This window comes from Balaenoptera musculus, chromosome 3 (assembly GCF_009873245.2).
Source record: "Balaenoptera musculus isolate JJ_BM4_2016_0621 chromosome 3, mBalMus1.pri.v3, whole genome shotgun sequence".
Classification (NCBI taxonomy): Eukaryota; Metazoa; Chordata; class Mammalia; order Artiodactyla; family Balaenopteridae; genus Balaenoptera; species Balaenoptera musculus.
In genome coordinates this window covers 16280097-16304197 of record NC_045787.1, presented here as the reverse complement: position 1 = coordinate 16304197, position 24101 = coordinate 16280097, and the positions used below count along the sequence as shown (strand labels likewise).

General features: G+C 33.9%; 1 protein-coding gene across 4 annotated transcripts in view; it reads left to right on the top strand.

Moving 5' to 3' along the window:
* CDH18 (cadherin 18) overlaps positions 1-24101 on the top strand; it is a 588690-nt gene that overhangs the window by 445814 nt on the left and 118775 nt on the right. For all 4 annotated transcript variants that reach the window (XM_036849393.1, XM_036849392.1, XM_036849395.1 and 1 more), the window contains exon 5: positions 15933-16100. In XM_036849393.1, the coding sequence (XP_036705288.1) occupies positions 15933-16100 (168 nt within the window). The remainder of the gene's footprint in view (positions 1-15932; positions 16101-24101) is intronic.

Sequence of the window (24101 nt, the reverse complement as noted above, 5' to 3'; positions counted from 1 at the left end):
TGTGAGGTTTTTGACTTGCATATTCGGTTTGGAAAAAATATCTATACCCATTTTGAATAAAACAGAAAAACAAATGCCTGCAAAGTAGATGATAACTATATTAATCGTTTGATATGTGATATGCACGTTTCTAAATGTTTTCATGAATTTACTAATGTAGTTTCACATTAATCAAGTAACATATGTAGTATTGGTGTTTCCATGTACAGTTGAGGAAAGTTAGACAAGATGATGGTGGAACTGAGATTTGAGTGTAGGCAACTGGCTGTAAACCCCGAGGCCTTCAACCATATCATATTGCCAAAATATGTCATTTTTGCAAATAGTCTACCCATGTAGCTAAGGGAAAATTCTAATGGTTAAAACATGCAATTAATGACCAAAAAGTGAAGTTAAAAAGAAAAAAAAAGATACAGTAAATCCCTCAAAATATTCATGTAGAATAAGAGATATTTTTATTTTGTACTGAGATATAATTGACGTATAACACTATATTGGTTTCAGGTGTACAACATGATTCAATATTTGTATTATATATTGCAAAATGATCACCTCAATAAGTCTAGCTAACATCTGTCACCATACATAGTTACAGCTTTTTTTCTTATGATGATACATTTCTCTACTCTCTTAGAACTTTCAAGTATGCAATACCGTATTATTAACTATAGTTACCATGTTGTACATTACATCCCCATGACTTATTTATTTTATAACTGGAAGTTTGTACCTTTTGACCCCCTTCACCCATTTTGCCTACCCTCCACCCACACCCTGCCTCCTATTTTCTGTGTCTATGAGGTTTTGGGGTTTTTGTTTGTTTGCTTTAGGTTCCACATATAAATGAGATCATACAGTATTTGTCTTTTTCTGTCTGACTTACCTCACTTAGCATAATGCTCTCAAAGTCCATTCATGTTGTCACAAATGATAAGGTTTTGTTATTTTCTTAGCTGAATAAGAGATTTTTTAAAATAGTCCATTATAAATATAAATTTTAATGATATTAATAGCCTGCAGTACTTAACTCTGAATGACTTTAAATGTAGTATTGGATGCTGGTTAGTTATACTTCTTCTGTATTTCAAAAAGACAATATTATCTTCAATTTTTGTGAATAAAATGTGAGTACATTTCTTAAGACAGCTCATAAGCCCTTCAACAAAGCTCTGAATATTTTTGTGGTATATAGCAAAGTCTCTTGACCCAGTCTACAACTTGAAAATAGCCCCAGAGTTTGAGAAATGGCTGGTCCAGTGACCTTGCCAAAGTTCCTACAAGGAGAGATTAAGAAGTAAAAATATATTTTTAAATCAAGGGCTTGAGTAAAAAAATTCTGTTACAAAGCGAAGCAAAAATTGACAAACTGAGAATCAGTTTGGATCTCAAATGACATAATGAAGGAGTAAAATTGGAAAGAGTTATGCTTATATATATATTATGCTACTGCTTCTGAGCTAATGTCAAAATGTGTCAAAATTCCTACTTAATACACCTTCTCAATTGCCCATATGCATGAAATATCTCAGCCTTATGACTTACCTTTACTCACATTTGGTGCTCTCTGTTTAGTTAATTCCTTTTAGAATTATTTCTGAAAGGGAAATACTGCAAAGCAAGATGTATAAACCCTTGCTTGGTGAACTCATGCAGTAACTTTGATAAATGGTGCTTGAGGCACTGGAGAGACATCTATAGGTTCTCTGGAACCCTAAGAGTGAACAACGTTAAAATAAGCAGTGAAAAGTGCTAAATCAACAAAAGCGATATGATTTCTGGGTTTATTTTAATAGAAAAAGTCTGTAAATAACTAAATTAATGCCTCATTTAGCCTTTCTTCCTCAGCCATTATTTGCCATGTTAATTCTCTTCCTGCTTCAATCCTTGTTCCATAGTCTTGTCTGATTATTTTCTTGTTCTCTAATATAACTCATTCTTCAAATTCTAAATAACTCTATATGAAGAATTCTCAAATATTTCCAGCGAAACAGATTGTTATATTCAGTCTGTAATATATTACATTGATTAATACAATATTTGTTCTACTTACTTCTTAGGCTGCCTTAGGTTCTTTCTTTGCCTGGTTCTTTTTCTGCCTGGTCTTCCTACTAAGAGACAAAATGAAAATATATTGAATGGCAAGTGATTCAGTGAAAAAAAGATCTTGATACGAAAATTAGAAAGCAGCCACTTCCAAACTGTAGAATCCTTGTCCAACGCACAAGACACAAACATTTTTAGCTACAAAACAAAGGCAAAACACATACATACGCACAAAACAAAAAAACAAGAAACAATGGATCCACACTAAGCCTATACGCTACTTTAGGGAATTTAGAAATGACATTAAAAATATAAAGCTACAACAGGGCAGGTTTTATATATTATATTAGTTCTAGTTGCCAGATATCTTGTAGGACATAGCTTGGCAAAGGAAGGGCCACACTGATAACTAATTAATAAGTGGCAGAAGGAGGCTATGGATAGACAGTTCAAATTAGTGACTGAAAAAAAAAATCTACTCCCCACTTCTTAAATTATTTTTTTCTACATATCATTTTTCTTCCACCTTTGGGGTCACGTTGTGTACTTTTCTAAGTATCTCTGAATGATCTTTATATTGTGCAAGAAAAATCCTTCAAATTCGGTTGAGGAAAGTTCAGTGTAGTCAAGCTGTTATAGTACTTTCTGACTACACTTGAATTATACCTTGCTAAAGCATAAAGGACTAATTTGGGTAATTCTGTCCATCCAGTAGTCATTTTATAGAAGGAACAAAGTAATGATATTTTCAGTCAAAATAGTCATTTATTGTTTGACATTCACTAAGATCAGATACATTGATTTGAATTCATTTGCCTTTTTTTTTTAAGTAAATCTTTTCTGTCCTGATTGGTAATTTTTTAGGACATGATACAAGGAATAAAGATTCAATAGAGAGCAATTTAGGTCATTAATTATAATAAGTGGCACTCTCTTCATTATGTTGGGCAAGAGTGAGTTTATATCCATCCGTCTCTTTATAAGTATCATTATTATCCTGACTCACTAACCCAGACCTTTCTACAAACGCCATGTGTTCAACTACTCATCAGTCTTTTTCACATAGATAGTTCTTAAGCACATAAAAGTCAATAGAGCTGTGAATTAACACTCTCTTCACTGATCTTTGTTTTATACTCTTAATCTTGTAGACGGATTCCCCGCTGACCAAGTTCTTAAGCCAAATGCCTGCCCGAGTGTCATCTGAATCACTTCCTTTCCCTCACACCCTACTTCCAATCAGTCATCTTGTCCTTAAAAATGTCCTTCAAAATGCCTCACATATCCTTTTCTTCATTTCATATCTACTGTTAAGTTTCGATCTGGCCGCCACATTGCCTGTTATGATGTCCCTGACATCGTACTTGACTTAGCAACAGCATTTGTCACGCTGGATTCATTTCTCTTCTTTGAAATACTTTTTCCAGGATGCCACACCCTCTTGGTTTTCTCCCTGTCTCAAGTATCGTTGCTTATGTGTTGCTTCTACCTTTTCTCCTAAACTCACTGGCATGTGGCAGTGTTCAGTATTTGAGCCTCTTTTATACACTCATTCCTTTGCTAATCTCATCAGTCTTAATGAGATACTAAGATATTCTTTTTATGTTGACCACATTATAATGAGAGTCTGAACTGCTTCTCTAAACACCAGCATACTGTATGCCAACTGAACATCTCTGCCCTGGGGGTTGAAGACACATATGACAGAGTATGTCCAAAACCACTTTCTGAAACTCCACCCACCTCCCCAGAAACAGTTTTTCTAAGTTTTCTATGTCTCCATCCAAAAACCTTGGATCACACTCTGTTTCTATTTTTCTTTGATACAACACATCTATTTCATCAGCAAACATTACCTTCAAGACATCTCCTCACTTCTGTTTTAACAAACTTTATTGTAATTATCTCTTCACCTATCTCCTTAATTCCACCCTGTTCCACCTAGTCTATTCCCAACACAGCAGCCAAAGCACATGTTTTTTGTTTTTCAGCCACGGCACGCAGCTTTTGGGATCTTAGTTTCCTGACCAGGGATTGAACCCAGGCCCTTGGCAATGAGAATGTGGAGTCCTAACCACTGGACAGCCATGTGAAAATATGTCAGATCACATCACCCCTTTGCTCAAAACCTGCCCATGTCTTCTCATCTCTTTTATGGCTGAAGTCAAAAGCACTACAATAATGCACGTGCCTGTAAATGATCTGGCCTATAATGTCATTCTGATCTCATCTCCTCTTCTTCTTGTTCTTTTTGCTTTAGAGATGCTGGCCTCAGAGGTTTCCCTCCAACAAGCCAGAAAGCAGCCACATTAGAACATTTGCACTTGTGACTCTTTGCCTGGAACTCTGTCAAGTCTATTTAACGCTAGTCGTCAGTGGTGTGCTAGTAAATATTTAACAACCAAAAATATGTAAGCATGTAAATAAGCAAATTTCACTGATTAAAAAAAGATACGTATCACCCCATTTACAAACAATTATAATGCATACATTACTCCTTATTATAAATTCCACATAGCCTATTGATTCTTACAGAATGCTTGCATTGATTTTTTGCCAAACGATTGCATCCACATACAACCTATTGTTGCAATCCAATGAATATTGACTAAATCCTACTGCAAATAAATGCCTGATTACTATCTGATTCAGCAAAGAAGTTGCTCAGGTCATTGACAAATGAGTTTAGTTCCAGCTTGGGTGTTGGTTGATACTTTTGTTTACATTAGCCTGTAGATAAAAGATGTTTGTAAAAACTTCAGTTTTTCATCAATTAAATAAGCCACTTTTTTTTCTGCTAAGTTGAACAATAGCTTTCATTAGTTAGAATAGTATTTCTTCAAATTTTTGTGTTATTTGCATGTAATAGCTACACACGAGTTTAATATGCTTTATTTATGCTTTCTCCTTTACTTTTGCAAGTCCAGACAATCACTAACTAAATAGATTAAGCCTTGATTTAGTCAGCATTTGCTGACTTTCATAATAAAAATATTTCCACTGCCCATGATTTTCAAGTTACTAAGATGACACCACTGAACATATAGTTGGCAAAGGATGAGCAGTAGTACATAATTCTGTAGTATTTCTACCACACAGATAAAATAAACAAATAACAAGAGTATATATAATAGTAAAATATAGTAATTCACTTAGAAAGAGATGTTTTCAGATACTTTTAAAGATATGATGTTGAATTGTAAATTTATATAATTTAATTATTAACAATGGCTATATTTACTAACCAGCTGTCCAAATTCTTTTTTTTTCCCACATCTTTACTGGAGTATAATTGCTTCATAATGTTGTATCTGTTTCTGCTGTACAACAAAGTGAATCAGCCATATGTATACATATATCCCTATATCCCCTCTCTCCTGAGCCTCCCTCCCACCCTCCCTATCCCACCCCTCTAGGTGGTCACAGAGCACCGAGCTGATCTCCCTGTGCTATGCAGCAGCTTCCCACTAGCTATCTATTTTACATTTGGTAGTGTATATATGTCAGTGTCTCACTTCATCACAGCTTCCCCTTCCCCCTCTGTGTCCTCAAGTCTGTTCTCTACATCTGCGTCTTTATTCCTGCCCTGCCACTAGGTTCATCAGTACCACGTTTTTAGTTTTCATATATATGAGTTAGCATACGGTATTTGTTTTTCTCTTTCTGACTTACTTAATTCTGTATGACAGACTCTAGGTCCATCCACCTCACTACAAATAACTCAGTTTCGTTCCTTTTTATGGCTGAGTAATATTCCATTGTATATATGTACCACATCTTCTTTATCCATTCATCTGTCGATGGACATTTAGGTTGGTCATTTGTATATGTATATTTTATAAAGCAATGTTTTAGTATTTTCCTTAATTAAATGCCTTTAAATATAGTTGTCTCAAAAACAAATATTCCAAAATTTTTTGATATAATCATATTAAGTACCATTTCTTAAATAGCATCTGTGACCCAAAATATCCTTTATAAAGCATTTTACCTTTTAAAATTCATTTTAACCATCATATGAAAAAAATAAATTGTAGAATAAAATAAACATAGTAATAGAAAAATATATCAATATTTAAACAAGGAATATCTACATAGTAAACTTAGTATTCCTTTTTTGTGTTTGTATTTTTAGCCCCTAAATTTTTAATAAACCACATGAATAAGCTATTTTGGGAGAATTATACTTGACTACTTCTAGATTTCTAAATTTCTTTCTTATTATTTCATTACTATTTTCCAAGACAATACATTTATATTTAAGTTAGAGTATATCTGGATTCAGTATCTTGTAATAAAATATTTTATCTGATATTATAAAAATTTGAAATTACATTTATATATAATTCTCTTTATTAAAAATATCGCATATAATTTTATTACCCCCACAGAGTACAAATTACCAGATGATAATAATCTTAATAATTTCAGTGTTTACAGGAAGTTTTATTCCCTGTGTTCATTACACATCAGTTATATGAAGGTCAATTTTATTTTCCCTCTTCTCTTTATCTTCCAAATACTGTGTTTACCTGAACTCATGAAATACGTATACATGTACCATAACTGTAGTACTTTAGACATAGGCTTTTCTGTATAGTACGTGTACATGCACTCCAGCTCTGGAGAGGAGGGTGGGGTGGGAGGAAGAGAAGGAGGGGAAGGAAGGAGAGAGAAAGGGAGAAGGTAAGGGAGAGAGAAGAGAATATAGTATTTAGGGAATACCTAGTCTTGGTTTAATGGTGTTAAGGGTAGATCTAGAAAGCCAACCATCATTTATTTCCCTGTGAGGAATATATGTGTGTGTGTTTGTACATATGTGTGTATGTATGTATATGTGTGTATATATGTGTGTATGTGTATGCATAGGTATATGTATATATGTATGTTTGCAAATTTCTATGTGTGTGTCTGTGTGTGTATTCCAAATTTGAATGCCATTGCAAACTACCCCAACTCAGAGCTTTCAAAACAACAGTGATTTTGGAAGTAAAGAAGTTGAGCAGGAGTTATCTGGGGAATTTCTTGATCCATGCGACACTGACTGTGTTACTTTGTAGCATTCAGCTGGCACCTGCACTCATTCAAAGATGAGTTCACTCATATGCCTAGTGCTTCAGTGGGAAGAGCTGGGGAACTGGGCTCAGATGCATCCCTAGCCCTTTCCATCTCACGGCCTCTCTATGTGGTCTCTAGCAGGGTAGTTAGACTACTTATCTGAAGGCTCAGAGTTCATACATACCAAGGTAGAAGCTTCCAATCCTCTTAAGTCCAGGGCAGAAATCGCCATACTATCACTTCCACTGCACTGTATTGGTCAAAGCAATCATAGGCCAGCCACAGTTAATGGTACTGGTATTTGATACCCTGCAAAAAGACCATAAACAGCTAATGGCCACTTGCAGCAAGATGAATCTTAGGTTTCTAAGTTTCTCACTCTTTCTCCTGTTGAACAAAAGGCTGAAACCTCATCTTTTGGAGTCAGATCATTTGGTTACCCATTGTATCCACCGTTTTCCTGAAATCTCCTTGATTATAATCAGAACTTTGATGCCAGTGCTATTAGGACCCAAACTGGCCAAGAGAAACAGAGATTTCTTCTGATACCACGTTACTAAGATGCAGACATTCTCCCAAAATCTACTTCAGGCTCTTTTGCAGTATTTTCCTCGATTGACTCACAAGGAATCAGAAGCTCAGAAGGTAGTGATTGTGACAGCAGGCTGTGAATTCTAATTGTATGGATTAAATACTGACTATATGATACCTATCTGTCCTTGGGCACTTTTCTTAACCTTTCTGTTCTTGGAATCCCTCTTTGATAAAAAAAGGGGATAATATGAATAGCATCCATAGTCAGTTGATGTGAGGACTTAGCGTGAGGATTTAGTGATTTAACATAAATATTCCTCATTATGCTTAACAAATACTTAATAACCGTCAGTAGTTCTATCATCATCATCATCATCATCATCATCGGCACCACTGGAATTTCATCACCCACGTAAGCCTTTTTTGAAGTTTATTATTTATTTTTCTCCCCACAGTGCTGTCTCAGTACATTCTTGCTGACTAGAGTAGTTAAGCTGAAAGCCTGCAAGTCTATAGAGTATTTGGCCTTCACAAATGCCCTGGCAAACCTATGATTTTATCAGTGTGGTTATTAAATATATTGACTAGAAAGACTGGTCTTTGGAAGTTGTAGATCACATTGAAACCTTAAGAACAGATATAAACAGTAAGCATAATGCAAAATGGAGAAAAATATTGAAATAAAATCTTCTAGGTCAGAAGCATATTTATTGATGCATAAACATAACTACATTCTCTTTGAATCTGTCTGATCTATGTCCCCAAATCCGTAGAGAAGGTAATGCCCATTTTTTTATGATACTGTTCCTCTTTCCACCTCCTCTTCTCCTCCCTCCGTCTCTCTCTCCCTCCACAAACACACCCCTCCCTGTCTCTCTCTTTCACAATAGTACAAGCCTCTCCTAAGGGCCTACAAGGTCAAGGACTTCATTACTTGAACTAATGACACTGTGGCATTCTGATTTTACTGTCAGGAAGTCCTGGCTAATATTTCAGCTTCTGCAAATTTCTGATCTGGAGAGAGTTATTTAAACGTTGAGCTTTCTCTCTCATGAAGAATATGAGGAAAAAATATGAGCTATATACCTGAAGAGAGTGCCTAGGTCACAGCCCATACTCAAAACCTGTGAACTCGCCACCCTTTTCTGCTCACCAGAAATAAAACGCTTCACCGTCCATTTTAATGGTAGGAAGAAAAAAATGTAGAGGAGGAAAAATTGAATCTTCCTACTAAATCATAAAAATGTCTACATTCATGAATTTAGGATTGTTAATTCCATGAGTCATAGCTTGAAGTTAAATTTTTTTTTTTTATTCTGGGATGCCAGTGTTTCATATATCTTATATTTTTTCTTTAAAAATAAAATATATAGTAGAGTGAAAATATAAATAAAATTCTGAAGTTTAATCAGTTATCCACTGAAGCTTTAGAGTCTGAAATGTGCTAAATTTATCCGTAGAGATAATCATGCATCTGCCCAACCACAGCCTGTAACAACTGACCAGTAGTGAAGTGTAGTCAGTCTTGACTTTCCACGGGGGCATCAGTGGAGCTATTCAAACTTTCAGTCACTTGAGGAACAAAACCTAGAAATATTCTGAGAGTATTAATGAGTACCTAATCTCTGTTATTCTCCTACAGTTGTTTTCCAATGAAGCCAATGTTGTCGATACAGCCGTGCACATTCTATATCCACACCTTTGTTCATGTCAGATCCCCTTTCCATGGATTCTCTACTTCTCCATCTATCTTTCCATATCCTACAAACTTGTCATTGTCCCATAAAGTACTCCTTGGTCATGCTCATCCTTTCGATAACTAAAACCTTCAAAGTCTGTGTTTTGTCTTCCATTTAATAAAATCTATTTGCAGTATTACTTAACTTTCCATATTTGCATATTCATTTCCCTGTCTGTAAACACTCTAATCATGACCTTCTAAAGTCATAAGCTCTATCCTATATGTCTTTGTATTCCACATTTTAAACAGAGCAGAGACACATTCAATATACATTGGATTGGTGACAAATGAAGAAAAAAGGTTTCTGAAACTGTGGTAATGTTACATACATATAGATTCAATGTCTAAATGTTTTTTTATTTCAGTGTAGACAGGAATTTATGGAAGCCACATTATCTTTACAAAGTTAGTAGGGAGAATTCATAATGTGTAGTTGAATAGAAGTAGCATATAATATACTAAATGTTGAAACAAATATAACATAAAAAATCTCCCAGGTACCTAGATCATCACAATTATGTACTTGGAAAGATGAATTATTACTGCCAAGATATTAAGTGTCATTGTGTAGAAATTGAAACTTCTAAACATTTATAAACCTCTCAGTGTTCATATTAATTATTTTAAATGAGCAGATCCTCCAATGAAATATGAGCACCTTGAGGCCAGATATCATATGTTCTCAACTGTAGGTGGATATCTCAAATTGGACTGCTCATGAGAATCACAGAAGAGGCTTGTCACAAATACTGATTGATGCCGGGCCCACTTCCCCAGATTCTGATTCGGTAGGTCTAAAATAGTGCCCTTGGAGTTGCATGATAATTGTCACTTCATGTGATTTTGTTAAATGGCCCTTGTGCCCCATTAGAGAAACATTAGGGCTCCAATACATTTTAATAGACATTACAATGTGACATAATAGACTTTAAATGAATGAATGAACGATTGAACAAATTCAGAGGCAAAACAAGCAGTTGAGCCAAAATGAGTATGTGTAGTTAAAACCTGGAAGAAAATTTACCAGTTCCTCTTATAAATTCATATATGTACCTTGAAGGTTTTTGCAGGAATTTGAATGTCATGCTTGTTTATTTGTTCCAAACTTTTAGGGGTTTTATTTTGAAGTCTTCTGTGGTATTATCTAATCAACTAGATTTGTATATTTCCATCTTAAATACTTTTTAGTGGGTAAAGTACAAGAAAAATTTTTGGAGGGTCTATTGCTCTATATGAATATCATCAGTCAGGAAACAAAAACACAAAGTGGGTTAGTGAGTCAGGTTCATTGAGTAATGTTTATGACCACAGACGAATTTCAATGTTATGAGCTTGTATTGAGCAGAGAGTCATTCCCAGTTACAGGCCCCTACACAGCAACGTGATTGGGAAGCAGTAGTCAGAAGGTAATTTGCAGGCAGTGGGGCACCTACAATTGTTTAAAAGGAAAGTAATAAGAAACAAAACAAAATGATACAAGGGTAAGTGCATCCTGTTGATTCAACCCAGCATCACAGGAGAATAAGAGGAACAATTCCTGTTAAAATTTTTGAAGTAAACATTGCTAGTGAAGATATCAAACATTCAGAATATGCCATTACCAGTTACCTAGCATTTACTGAAAAGAGGAGAGTTTTCTTTGTTTTTAAACAAACAAACAATGCAATAATTTATGGTGATTAATTTAGCTGCTCTGAGTTGTTTTCTTCACAAACTTACTTAATAAAAAGGCCATGTGGTAAGTCCTTATTATGTTTATTTGGAAGGCAAAAATAAGTTATATTACAACTACTGGGTCCATGGGTACATGGCAGAAAAGCCAAACAAAAAAACAAAACATCATTCTTATTTGGACTGTGTAAATATAGTTTATCCTAGTCTTGTACATGAGTTAAGGCTTCACAATTTTGAAAAATGTATATTACTATTGCATATTGTTTGTTGTCTGTGCGCGTGTGTATATCCTCATACATGCTTTTATTGACATGACAAGATGGCAATAAAAAGTGAAGAAATGTATGAATACATAAGGACAGAACTTCGTCTTTCTAATTGTGGCTTTTCAAAACATAGTTTTGACCCACTTACCCTGGAATCACCTGTCGTAGTTGTTATGGATATTGGGGGAGGTCATCCAGAGGATGTGAATGCCAGTTGACCAGCAAGCTGGACCCAGACAATCAGAGGCTCTGCATCCCCTTCTCTGACCTTGGAATGTGCGTTCTGCCCACATTTCCCACAGTGGGAGTTATTTTCAAGGATACAGTCTTGAGAGATCAAGGTTTCAGGATACAAGGTTAATATATAAAAGTCAATCTCTTTCCTATATGCCAGCAATGAACAAGTAGACTTTGATTTAAAAACAATATGATTTAGGTTAGCTTCCCCTAAAAGAAATACTTGAGTATAATCTAACAAAAAAGGTATGAAATTGATATGAGGAAAACTACAAAACTCTCATGAAAGAAACAAATAAGAAATATTGTTAAATAAATGGAGATATATTTTATGTCCATGGATAGGTAAAACTCAATATTGTCAGTTCTTCTCAACTTTATCAATGGAATACCAATCAAAATCCCCAAAGGTTATTTTGTAGGCATTGAAAAAGTTGTTTTAAAGTTTGTATGTAGAGGCAAAAGACCCAGAATAGCCAACACAATATAAAGGAGAAGAACAAATTAGGAAGACTGACAGTACCCTACTTCAAGATTTACTATAAAGCTATAGTAATCAAGGCAGTGTAGTATTTATGAAAGAATAGACAAATATACCAATGGAACAGATTAGAGAGCCCAGCAATTGTTTCTCATGCATGTAGTCAACTGACCTTTGACGAAGAAGTAAATATAATACAATGGAGAAACATTTGTTATTTCCACAAATGGTGCTGGAACAAATTGAAAACCACATGCCAAAAAAATGACACAGATATTACACTCTTACGTAAAAGTAACTCAAAATGGATCACAGACCTAAATATAAAGCTATAAAATTCCTAGAAGGTAACATAGAAGAAAATCTAGATGACATTAGGTATCTTAGGTATCTTAGGCTGTGACTTTAGGTATAACACCAAAGTTGTGAGTGATGAAAGAAATAATTTATAATATGGATTTCCAAGTAATTAAAAACTTCTAAACTGTGAAAGACACTGTCAAGAGAATGAGAAGACAAGTAATAGCCTGAGAGACAATATTTGCAAAAGACTTATTAATAGGGGACTGTTATCTAAAATATACAAATAACTCTTAAACTCAACAATAAGAAAACAAATAACCTGATTTTAAAAAATGGACAAAAGACCTTAACAGACATCTCACCAAAGAAGACATACATATGGACATAAACATATGAAACAATTTTCATCATTATGTGCCATTAAGGAAATGCAAATTAAAACATCAGTGAGATACCATTACACACCTAATACAATGGTGATAGTCTGAACACTGACAACACCAAAACCTGGCAAAAATGTGAAGCAAAAGAAATTCATTCATTGTTGGTGGGGATGCAAAATGGTACAGCCACTTTGGAAGACAATTTGGCAGTTTCTTACAAAACTAAACAGACTCCTAACATAAGATCCAGCAATCACACTCCTTGATATTTACTTCAAGGAGTTGAAAACTTATGTCCACACAAAAACCTGCACACAGATGTTTATAGCAGTTTTATTCATAGTCACCAAACCTTGAAAGCAACCAAGATGTCCTTCAGTAGGTGAATGAATAAACAGTGGCACATCCAAATAGAGGAATATTATTCAGCACTAAAAAGAAATGAGCTATCAAGCCATGGTAAGATGTGGGGGATCCTTAAATGCCTTTTACTAATTGAAGAAGCCAATCTGAAAAAAATTGCACACTGTATGAATCCAGTTATATGACTTTTTGGAAAAGGCAAAATGTGGAAACAGTAAAAAGATCAGTGGTTGCCAAGGTTGAGGGGAGGGAGGGTGAATAGGTGGAACAGAGAGGATTTTTAGGGCAGTTAAATTATTCTGTGCAATACTACAATGATCGATACATATCATTATACATGTGTCCAAACCCATAGAATGTACAACACCGAGTGATCCCTAACGTAAATTACGTACTTTGAGTGATAACGTGTCAACGTAGGCTCTTCACCTGTAACAAATGCATCATTTTAATACAGAATGGTGCTAGCTGGGGAGGCTGTGTGTGCCAGCAGGAAAAGGGTACATGGTAACTGTCTACTTTCTTAATTTTACTATGGACCTAAAACTGCTGTAGAAAATAAAGTCTACTTAAAAGGAAAAAATGTGTTACTGTGCATCAGCTGTGTTCTAGACTACCCTGCTTACAAGCATCTGGGCCACATGTTTGAATAAGATTATTGTATACAGGGATCATGTTGCTATGGCAATTTGCCTGAACATTCCCCAGTTACCTATGTGCCCTCAGGGGAGGTCATAGCTAAGCACATGCAACTGAACCATTCTCAAGAGAACCAAGAGTTTAAATGAACCCTTAAACATTCGTTTCTGAGAAAGATGTGTCAATTCTGGATATGCTCTTTTCTTTCCATAAGCAAAGTTAGCTGACAAATTTCTTCCCATTTCATGTCAGAGTAGCAGTATTATAAAAGAAGGGAGATAATGGCAATTGCAATGAAATTATTAAAGTCCATGCTGTAAAACAGGGATTGTGCTAATTCCTCTTCTCTGATCCTCTGAAATGAATAACATTCAAATTGCATAAAAATATCTATCATTCACTTTTTTAATGACAGATTTTATTTTCACATATGTATATTCTGCAAATATCACTGTAATGATTTCATTGTAAAACATCCTGGACAGTAATCTCATACTTCTACACATCAGAGGCAAGTCCCATTTCTAGTGTATTCTTTTTAGAATGGCATCTTTTTTTCCCCTCAAATATCAGAGAGTGTACATTCTTTCATTAAATGTTTTCATAAATTCTTAACTTGTTCCTTTCTGCATCAATTTAATTTTTTCTTATATAATTATCATATGTGATAAAACGTTCTATTTAATCACGATGCTTGAGGCTTTTTCATATGCATGAATTAGATGAATCATTTATTATCATATTATTATAATTTCTTTTGATAAGAATAATTTTCATTCCTATTTAGCTTCAGGAAAATTCTCCTAAATTCCCTCAATTATATGTTCACAAGTTTTGAAAGTAGGGAGATCTCTTTTCCTGGGGCCTGTGGCTCTCCTCTCAGAGCATTGCATATGCAATCAATTCAGTGAAAAAAAAAAAGTGGTTAAGTGTTCTATATTCAAAACAACTGATTGACTAATCCTTTCCACTTTTAAAAGACTATCTTTTCAACTTGGATATACAAACCCATTTTCTCCCATTATATCAACGTATTGTCTACAAAAGTGTTTGTCAAGCTCTATAGTTGGCAGTCATTATAAATGGCACTGTCCCATGAATTGTGCTGCTAACTAATTAAGTGTGAGTTTGATTGAAGCCATTGGTGTCTTTCTCAAAAGTGACATGATCCAACTATTTTGAATAAAAGTAAAAAGGTGGTTGTTAAATGGTGACCTATATTTGGAGTAGCAAATATATTTATATTGTATGTTTATATGAATATAAAGTATAAATATAAACACATGTATGCTTATATATTTATATGCTTATGTTTAATATGGCTCATGTATATGAGGACAATTTTTTATTTTAAGACATATTTGATAGTCCTTGCATAAGCTTGACCTGCTAGAAAATGTGTTTCAGTTTCTAAATTTAAGGCTTTATTGACAAAGCTATCTAATTTATGTGTGCGTGTGTGTGTTTACCTACACATAACTACATATGGATATATAACATTTTGTATCTCTTTATTGAATCCAGTATTAATTAATGAGAAAGTGCATTAAATGTCTTTTCTGGTACTACAAGACAAAGAATGTGACTTTTACATGCAAGTTTTAGAACCAATCTCATCACTTTCTTTATTTTGCTTGCGTACTTAGATCTAGTTCTTATTGTAGTTGCTATTTCCTGACAAAAAGTCAGTTTCTTAGTCTTGATAAATGTTAAAATGCCTCCTGCCTGTAATCTTTGTTCAAGTGTCTATACTCCGCCAATGTTTTTCATCATCAAACTTTGACAACCCTGTCAGAAAACTATGTAAATTGTTCTGTAAGGAGGAAAATTAACCTCTGCTCAAAACATCTCAGCTGACACTTGTGAGGAGAATGAGTTGTGAAATATTCAGGCCACCAGCAGAAGGAAAGAGCAGGGACTGCAGGGCCGCACTCTAGAGGCCAGTGACCCCAAGGACCGCCAAGAGATGGGTATCTTCATTTGCCTCTAATAGATTGGTTTGGGATGTGTGGTTATAAATAAATATTTCGATGAGACAGTTTTAATAACATTGTCAAGGTACTGTTTGTCTCAGAAGCCTGGTGTTCTCTCAAAAGCATTTCAGTTAAAACTACTTTTCTTAAAAGAAAAAAGAAAAAAGAGAGAGATACCTATGGTGCTTCTCATTTAATGTATAATCCATACTGTTTTGTTTAAAATATGTATTACAGGAGTTATTAGAACTGCCTTACATAATATGGACAGAGAAGCCAGAGAACATTACTCAGTGGTCATTCAAGCCAAAGACATGGCTGGGCAAGTTGGAGGGCTGTCGGGATCCACCACGGTCAACATCACCCTGACAGATGTCAATGACAACCCCCCACGGTTTCCTCAAAGTACGTACCTGTTTCTTCTGATTTGCACTTATCACTATTCATTTATGTAAAACAGATTGAAGTACAGTTGACCCTTGAACAACACAGATTTGAGCTGCAAGGGTCCACTTTTACATGGATTTTTCTCAGTAGTAAGTACTACAGGACTACATGATCAGATCTGTGGTTGGTTGTATCTGCAGATACTGAGGAACCTGGATGCAAAGGGCCGACTATAAGTTATATGCATTTTTGGACAGCATAGAGGTTGGACGCTCCTAACCCCCATGTTGTTCAAGGGTCAACTATACTTGAACATATAATATCATGTTACTATTATCTTAAGTGGGAATATTTTGTTTTGTATGGTCTTCCTTTTATACACAAGACTAAAGAAATCACTCCATCTGTGGTCTCCTGAACCTGGTAGATAATTGTCATTGTGTTAGATATCCATTTCAGTTGGCATCACAGTTAAATACTAAAAATGAGATGGTGGTACTAAGGAATGATATCCTGCATTTGCTGAAGTAGTTATGTATCACTAAGGAATTCATGGAGATATTCATGATACATTTTGATATGGGCATTCTACTCTTGCAAAATAGTCAAAAATGTGCGCTTTGTGACTGAAATTAAAAAAAAATCCTGCAGGTTAGGAATGAACACTTTTCACATACACACACACACACACAAACACGCCATCCAACCACAGGGTACGGCTAATGTAATAAAGTCTGATCTCAAAGTAGAATATGAACCTTGTGAATACACAGCACAAACTATCAGGCAATTCAAGGGGAGAGAGTGTCAGTTCTGTGAGCTCAGAATGAAATGGTGTTTATGACACCCTCAGAAAGGGAAAGAAACATATATGAGTATTTCTAATGTGGCAGAAACTGTGGATGGCATTTTATAGAATAACCATTAATTATCATAAAAGTCCTGTAGGGGAGCTGTCCTTCTTACACATGCTGTTTAAAAACTGTAACGAAGTAGACAGCGTGGGATGTCAATAAAGGCTCTCCACAAGTCAGTATGAAAGGCCGTCCCCAGCCTTATCTCTCAGCATCGCTCTCAGTACACTCAGTACACAATGGATACTGCCTGTTCCGAAAACATAACAGTTTGCACATCTTTAAATCAGCCCAGAATTTTCCACACTCACATTCCTTTGTTTAAAAGCCCACTTACAAGTTTCTCTGAACTCTGTTGCAGAATTAGCAGAGAGTTAATTAACCCTCGTTTCCTGTTACATAGCACTTTCCCATGAACGTTTATGCTATATTTATTTCCATAGGTGCATATCTCCCCTACTGTGAGTCTCTCTAAGTAAGAATGATGCTTGATTTGTCTTTGTAACCTTAAATATTCAGATCGTTGCCCAGCCTTGGATAAGTGATTACTAAATGAATGAGTAAATCAGTCGAATTTAAATACTCTGTCAAACTACTATTGTTAAAAGACCATTGTGAAAGAAATTCAGGACTAATTCATCGTTAGGTAAAGCCACTTTAAAATATCAATTCTAAGGATAAGATTATGTGACCTGGTTCTTTTATGTGGCTTTTGCTCCATGAAGAAAATATGTTTGAAAGAAAATTATAAATCATAGATAAGTCCACATTATTAAGCCATGAAGTATAATTAAATTTCAAGTCATTTTACAAAATTACAGTGTACTTTTGTATTCATTTTATCCCTTATTCCACATAATATACATATACACATATTTCATTATGAGAAAAGTGCTGTTGAACTCAGCTGAATATAAACTTTATTATAATTTACAACACCAACCTTATTTTCAACCTACCTTATTTTCAAATAGATTCTACCACCACTATTTTAAAGGTATATACTAATATTATAACCCTTATTATAATAGAGTGAAAAACCCAAACTCTACACAGTAGGGGCTCAATAAATGCTTGATCTTGGTACAAATAATATCTCCCATTCTTTCTCTCCCTCCTTCTCTCCATAAACTGATTTTTAAATTGACAAGTCCATTAAAACTGATTTTTAGAAATCAACAGAAAATTGTAATGGTGATGAATATAGAAAAGTGTATTCCTAATTTATTTTGTTTGATGATAGTTGCTGAAGCATCAGTTCATAGGAAAAGCAATTGTTTTACCTGTCAAGGACACAGAATAAACGTACACTCATTGAATGAACTCATTATATCCAATGGGATCTACATGTCTTCAGTCTGTAGCAGTCTGTGCAGAATGACTGACAACTGTCAATCCTGCCACATGTTGAGATGCTCTTAGTGTTTTGAAACAGAGGCAGTACACACCCGGAACCTCACACTCTGATTTGTTTAAAAGATATTTTATTGTGCACTCATATTGCACTAAACACATTGCTGCTTTCAGAATGATTTGGTGTCACCATGACAAGAGTAGCTTGCAGTAAAGTATTCTTTAATTTTCCCACAAGCATTATAACTCACCAAGTGGCTAGATATATAGTGGGAAACTTTGCAAACTGCATGGAGGAAAAAAAAATGATGTGCTATGAGGACTTGCGTTCATGAAGCACCATGAAATGCACCATGAAATCTATATACAGTTCAAATTCTATAAAGATCAGTCATCAAACGGACCCAGTAGTCTAATTGTTTCTCTGAAGATGTTTTTGTTTTGTTTTGTTTACAGTTCTCCTTCTGACTTTTTTTCTCTTCACTTGAGAGAGCCACGCTTTACCATAACTGACTGACTCTGGTTTAAACATCTGGCTGTTATATCTTGTATCTTAATTTAAAGTTATCAGTGTATCTTAATTTAAGGTAAATGGGTGTTGAGTAAGCATTTGAGAGTTACAGGTGAACTAGACTAATAATTTGCTTTACAAAGACTCTACACTAGGCAGATGCAAACTCAGTGGCCTGGAATACAAGGCAAACAAAAGTCCAGGTGGAAGCGGGTTGCCTGTCAGTGTCAGGGAGGCTATAGGGGAGAACAGAGATTGGATGGTACACGTTCCACTAAGAGGACAGCTACTGCTCAATTCCAGTAGTGCCTACATGTGGGCAGGAAAAATTAGGAAAGGGAGCTACTTGTCAGACTTACAGTGAAAGAGAACAAATCAGCCCATCTGTGGCTTGAATCCTTACTCAAAGGACACAAGGGATGCCCAGTTCTTCTTTAGAGAAAATATCTCAAGGTGTAATTCCTCAATATTAGTCCTTCTATTGAAAGGAATCTATTTTGCTTCTTAAGATTCTTGCTATTTCCTTCTCTGGTTTTAACTATGTTATGGTTATTCCATAATTGATTCTCAGACAGATAAAAAGTCACTGAGGTCTATTATTCTGTGTAAAGAAAATGCGCATAAATATCAGTACCTTTCATGAAAGCTCATAAAACAAACCTTCTATACACTAAATGAAGGAAGTTGTATTTGAGAATTGTCCTCATAGAGTAAATAACCAATTTGGGGAAACAAGAAGAACACATGTCAAACAATCACAATCAAAGAGTAGAAATTTGATCGTTTAACAAAACTTCCCCTAAGAACTTGAAATGATCGCAAAATTGTCATCCAACAACTTTAGCCCGCTTGTGACTTGAGTTGATATAGTGCAATGTAATATTGGGAGGATCAAGTCCTAAAAGTTCAGTAGATGGCAGTATTTCCCATAAACCTAAGAATGAGAAAACTGTAACTGATGTGGGTAAATTTAATGTTAGTAAAAGAGATAATAACACTGATGGAAATATTGACATTGATGTCATTTTATTGATGGTAAAATATTTTAGATGAAGGCCCGTTGTTTTAAATTTATTATTTGCATTTTCATGAGAACAAATCTAAATGGCATATAATATATTCGGCATTAATATTTTATTTGAAACAGAAATTAAAAGAAACAAGCAAGCAAGCTTCTCCTTTGATCCATCAGAATGTGAAGTGCATATTTCAATTACCACCAAGTTGGAGTTTTTCTAGCATACTTTAAAAAATACCTAGTTTATTTTACCATGGTTACAGGCATATATTTTGAAACTTCTTGAGAGTTTTTTTTAAGTGTCAGCAGGTACTTGATTTAAAAGAAGGTAAATTCCACAGCTTCATGGTTAGTTTTCTACATATATAAATTAGTTCAAGTTTATTCATTATGTCACTGCAATTTTCTATATCCAAACAGATGTTTTGTTTGTCAGCTCTTGAGAGATGTATGTTATTATATCCCATTATTATACTGGATTTTTCTATTTATTCTTTTATTTTCTATTAGTATTTTTTGGTTTTGTTTTATTTTGGTTAGATATAGTTTGAAATCATGTTACCAGATGCACACAGATTTAAGGTATGATATCTTCCTCTTTGAAAGTATGTCATTGTGAAACATCTCTCTTTAATAATGATTCATAACTTAAAGTCTAATTTACCTGATATTAATATAACTATTCCAGATTTTTCTTTTTCCTTTTTTTGGTTAACAGTTGGATGGTATACTATTTTTCATCATTTTACTTTTTTTACTATATTGTTCTTATTTTTTTAAAGTTTTACTTAAGACACTAAGTTTTCATTGATTTGTTTTAATCTGGTTTCACATTTTTGTTGTTTATTTTTATTTACTATACTTATAATTAATTACTGGTACATTTCTATTTAAGTCTATCATCTTGCTACTTGTTTCTTTTCTCTCTTTTCTTACTTTCTGTGAATTATTCATGTATTTAATTTTGTTCATTTTATCCTCCATCAATATTTTTTATTTTACTTTCTTCTATTTTTCTTTAATGTTTGCTCTAGATATTTCATTCCACCTTAAAATATAATTTATCACTTGAAAAATGGAATAACTTTAAACTTCAAAAATCTTTGATTTTTGCTATTTTTGTCATCTTATAAATTAAGCCTTATGTGAAATTGTAATTTTGTTTTGTTTTGTTAAAGAATCATGTTTTAAGTCAATTATAATTTATCCTTCCTGGTGCTATTTATTCTTTCTTTATTTTCCGTTTTTCCTTCTATAGTCATTAATTGTTTTTAAAGGAAATTCTAAATTTTCTTTAAAAATCCCTTTCTGTTCCTTTAGTGCTAGTCTACTATCAATGATTTTTTTTCCTTTTTAGTTTTTTTCATAGACCTTCTTTTTCCTACATTTTTAAAAGGGTAATTTCCAACGGAAATGGAATTCTAGCTTTAAGGATATTTTTTTCTATTTCAATAATTAATGATGTAATGTCTGCTGACCACCATCTTGTCTGTTAAAAAAATCAGTCTCAGTCTTATTATCATTTTACTATAGTTTATTCTACTTTAATGGATCTTTCTTATTTTAAGATATTCTTTGCTTAACTTTCCAGGAGTTTAACTATGTTGTACCTAGGAGGTATTTACTTTTTTTAAGAATCTGCTTTTCAATTATAAGGCGTTTTAAAGCTATCTTTTATTGAGTTCCAGGGAATTTTGGTCAGCATTTACTCAAATATTTCTTCTGTCTTATTTCCTCACTTCTTAACTACTGGTTCTGCAAAAGTATACATGTTTGGTCTTTTAAGTATGCACCATCAGTCTACTCTTCTATATATATATATTTTTTTCTCTCTCTCTTTTTTAATCTAGCTATTTTATATTGACCTATATACTAGTTCACTAATCTTTTCCACCATGTTTATTCTCCAATTAAACTTGTGTATTAAATTTATTAACTATATGCTTTAGCATTGACATATTTTGGCTCTATCGTTTTCCCTTGACTTATTAAATATACATTATTGGTATTTGCTACAATTCTTCACCTTTTTTCTATATGTTCTTAAGCCTTAATCTTAATTATTTCAAAATCCTTTCCTAATAATTCCTAAATCAACATCATATCTGGGTCTTTTTATTGCTTGTTTCCTTTTCGGTTTTGGTCATTTTCCATTTTTAAGCATATCTTATTATTATTGATTGAACATTATGGATAAACGATTGTAGAAGTTCCTGATTATGTCACCTTCCTCCACAGAGAGTTGTTTGTTTTCTTGCAGATATGTAGAGTATGATTACCTAAATTAGTTAGACTTTGTTATAACTGGTCAATTTCATTTTTCCCCTTATTCCTGGGAAGTAGCTCTTACTCCTAAAAACTAATTTTTCTCTAATATCAACTGGAGTCACAAGCATTTACGAACTCTGATTCCTGGTGCCTCATGCCTGCTGAAATGTCTGCTTAGGTCTTTTGTCTTCCAGCTTTGCTTTCCTTGAGTCTCCACATATGCAAATGTAGTACATATATCTATAATTATCACAGGGAAAATTGCATTCAGATTTTGGGGTTCATTTCTCTGAAGTTTCTTCTTTGTGCCTTTATTCTCATTTCAGCTACTGTGCCAGCCCTTTAACCCCAACCTCTGTTTCACAAAGTACGTAATTTCTGTTTGGTCTCTTTTCCATAGCACAGCATATTAAAAAAATGCCCTGAGTCATTGAGAATGTAAAACTCATCTTGTTATGCTTCCTTTCCCTCAAGGACCATACCTCATCCAAGCCTCGCTGCATTGAATTCTCTCCAATGGCAGTCATTTTATGTATATTGCGCAGCTTGTATAGTTGTATTTGATGGGAGAGTTAGTCAGATATATACAATTCCATCAAGTCCAGAACGGAAAGACCACTCCATTTGTTTAAGTTGAAATATCATGGAAGATACTTAAATAAATAGTATACCAATTTGATATTTAACCTGGCTAAATTGAAAGTATACATTTTGAAAGAGAGCTGGAATTCTCTAATTAATAGTAAAACAGGCAAGTTATTGGTCTATTATAAATAGTTTTTCATTCAACCTTATTAAAGACAAAATATATTTATCTATGTTATGAGATAATATACAAAATAAAAACAATTGAAAAAATTATTTTATTATATATTCATTCTATTAAACAAGAGGCGTACACCTGAAGAGAATATTCTTTCAGACAAGATAACAGCTATAAATAAATAAGTTTGTGGAATTCTTTTAAGGTTGGATATTTTGGAATAATTTGAAATTGCCTATTTAGAAACTAACTGGTTATAACACATCAATCATTTTATGATTTGTTTTTATCTATTTGGCTGTATGCTATGACAGAGTTGTAGGCTGATTTTTTTTTCTTTACTCATTCTGTTTTGTATAGATATGTGTGTTTATGGACATGGGCATATATTTCTTAGAAATGATTTGATTATTACTAGTTAGTCTTTATAAATCAATTTCTAATTCTTCATAGAATGCTGAAAAAAGTAGGAATGATTTTCAGTTGGGATTTATAAGTTTACAGTTTTTTCAGTTTTTTATGAGTCATGCTTATGATTAAAAGTGAGAGAGTGTTAAAAAGTGGCCCATTGTATCATTAGTTTGAAGAAAAAAAATTTGTACAGGAGAATCAGCTTTGCAATGCTGCATGTTGACACGTAATAACACAGAATGTAGGTTAAACAATTTTAAAGGTATTATTCCCAATTACAGTGAATATTCTGATATAGGACAATTGTCCTTTTAATGTGTGGCATTTGAATAGCTGTAGAATTAGTCTTTTATTTTATTCATGTATTAAAAACATTGCAGGCAGAGCTTAACGTAATTCTTAATGATTAGTATTCAATATAAGTGTCTTAGATTCAGGGAAATCCCAGATTCCCTGTGTGTCTTTTTTTTAAATTTGAAAGTAGCATTTCCAATGTATACTATATCTGCATAAAACAGTTTAATGTAGAGATTTTGAAACTCTCTGGTTAACCCTATGATGTCAGACATCCTGGATAAATCATATTACAGTATCTTAACCACTTACGTGTCAATCAACTTCCTCCCAGAATCATCTATAAATAAATATGTATCTTGTGTAAAGGTGGTGACTTTCCCAAGTAAATATTATTCATGTAATAAAAATATTAACTAGTTGGAATAAATGTAATGATCAGTTGATTACAGTTCTTATAGGCTAGGGCATGGGGTTAATCTTAGGAAATGACTTATTTGCTCACCTGGTAAGGCTACTGAAGCAAAGGTACGAGGTCTTTTAAAAA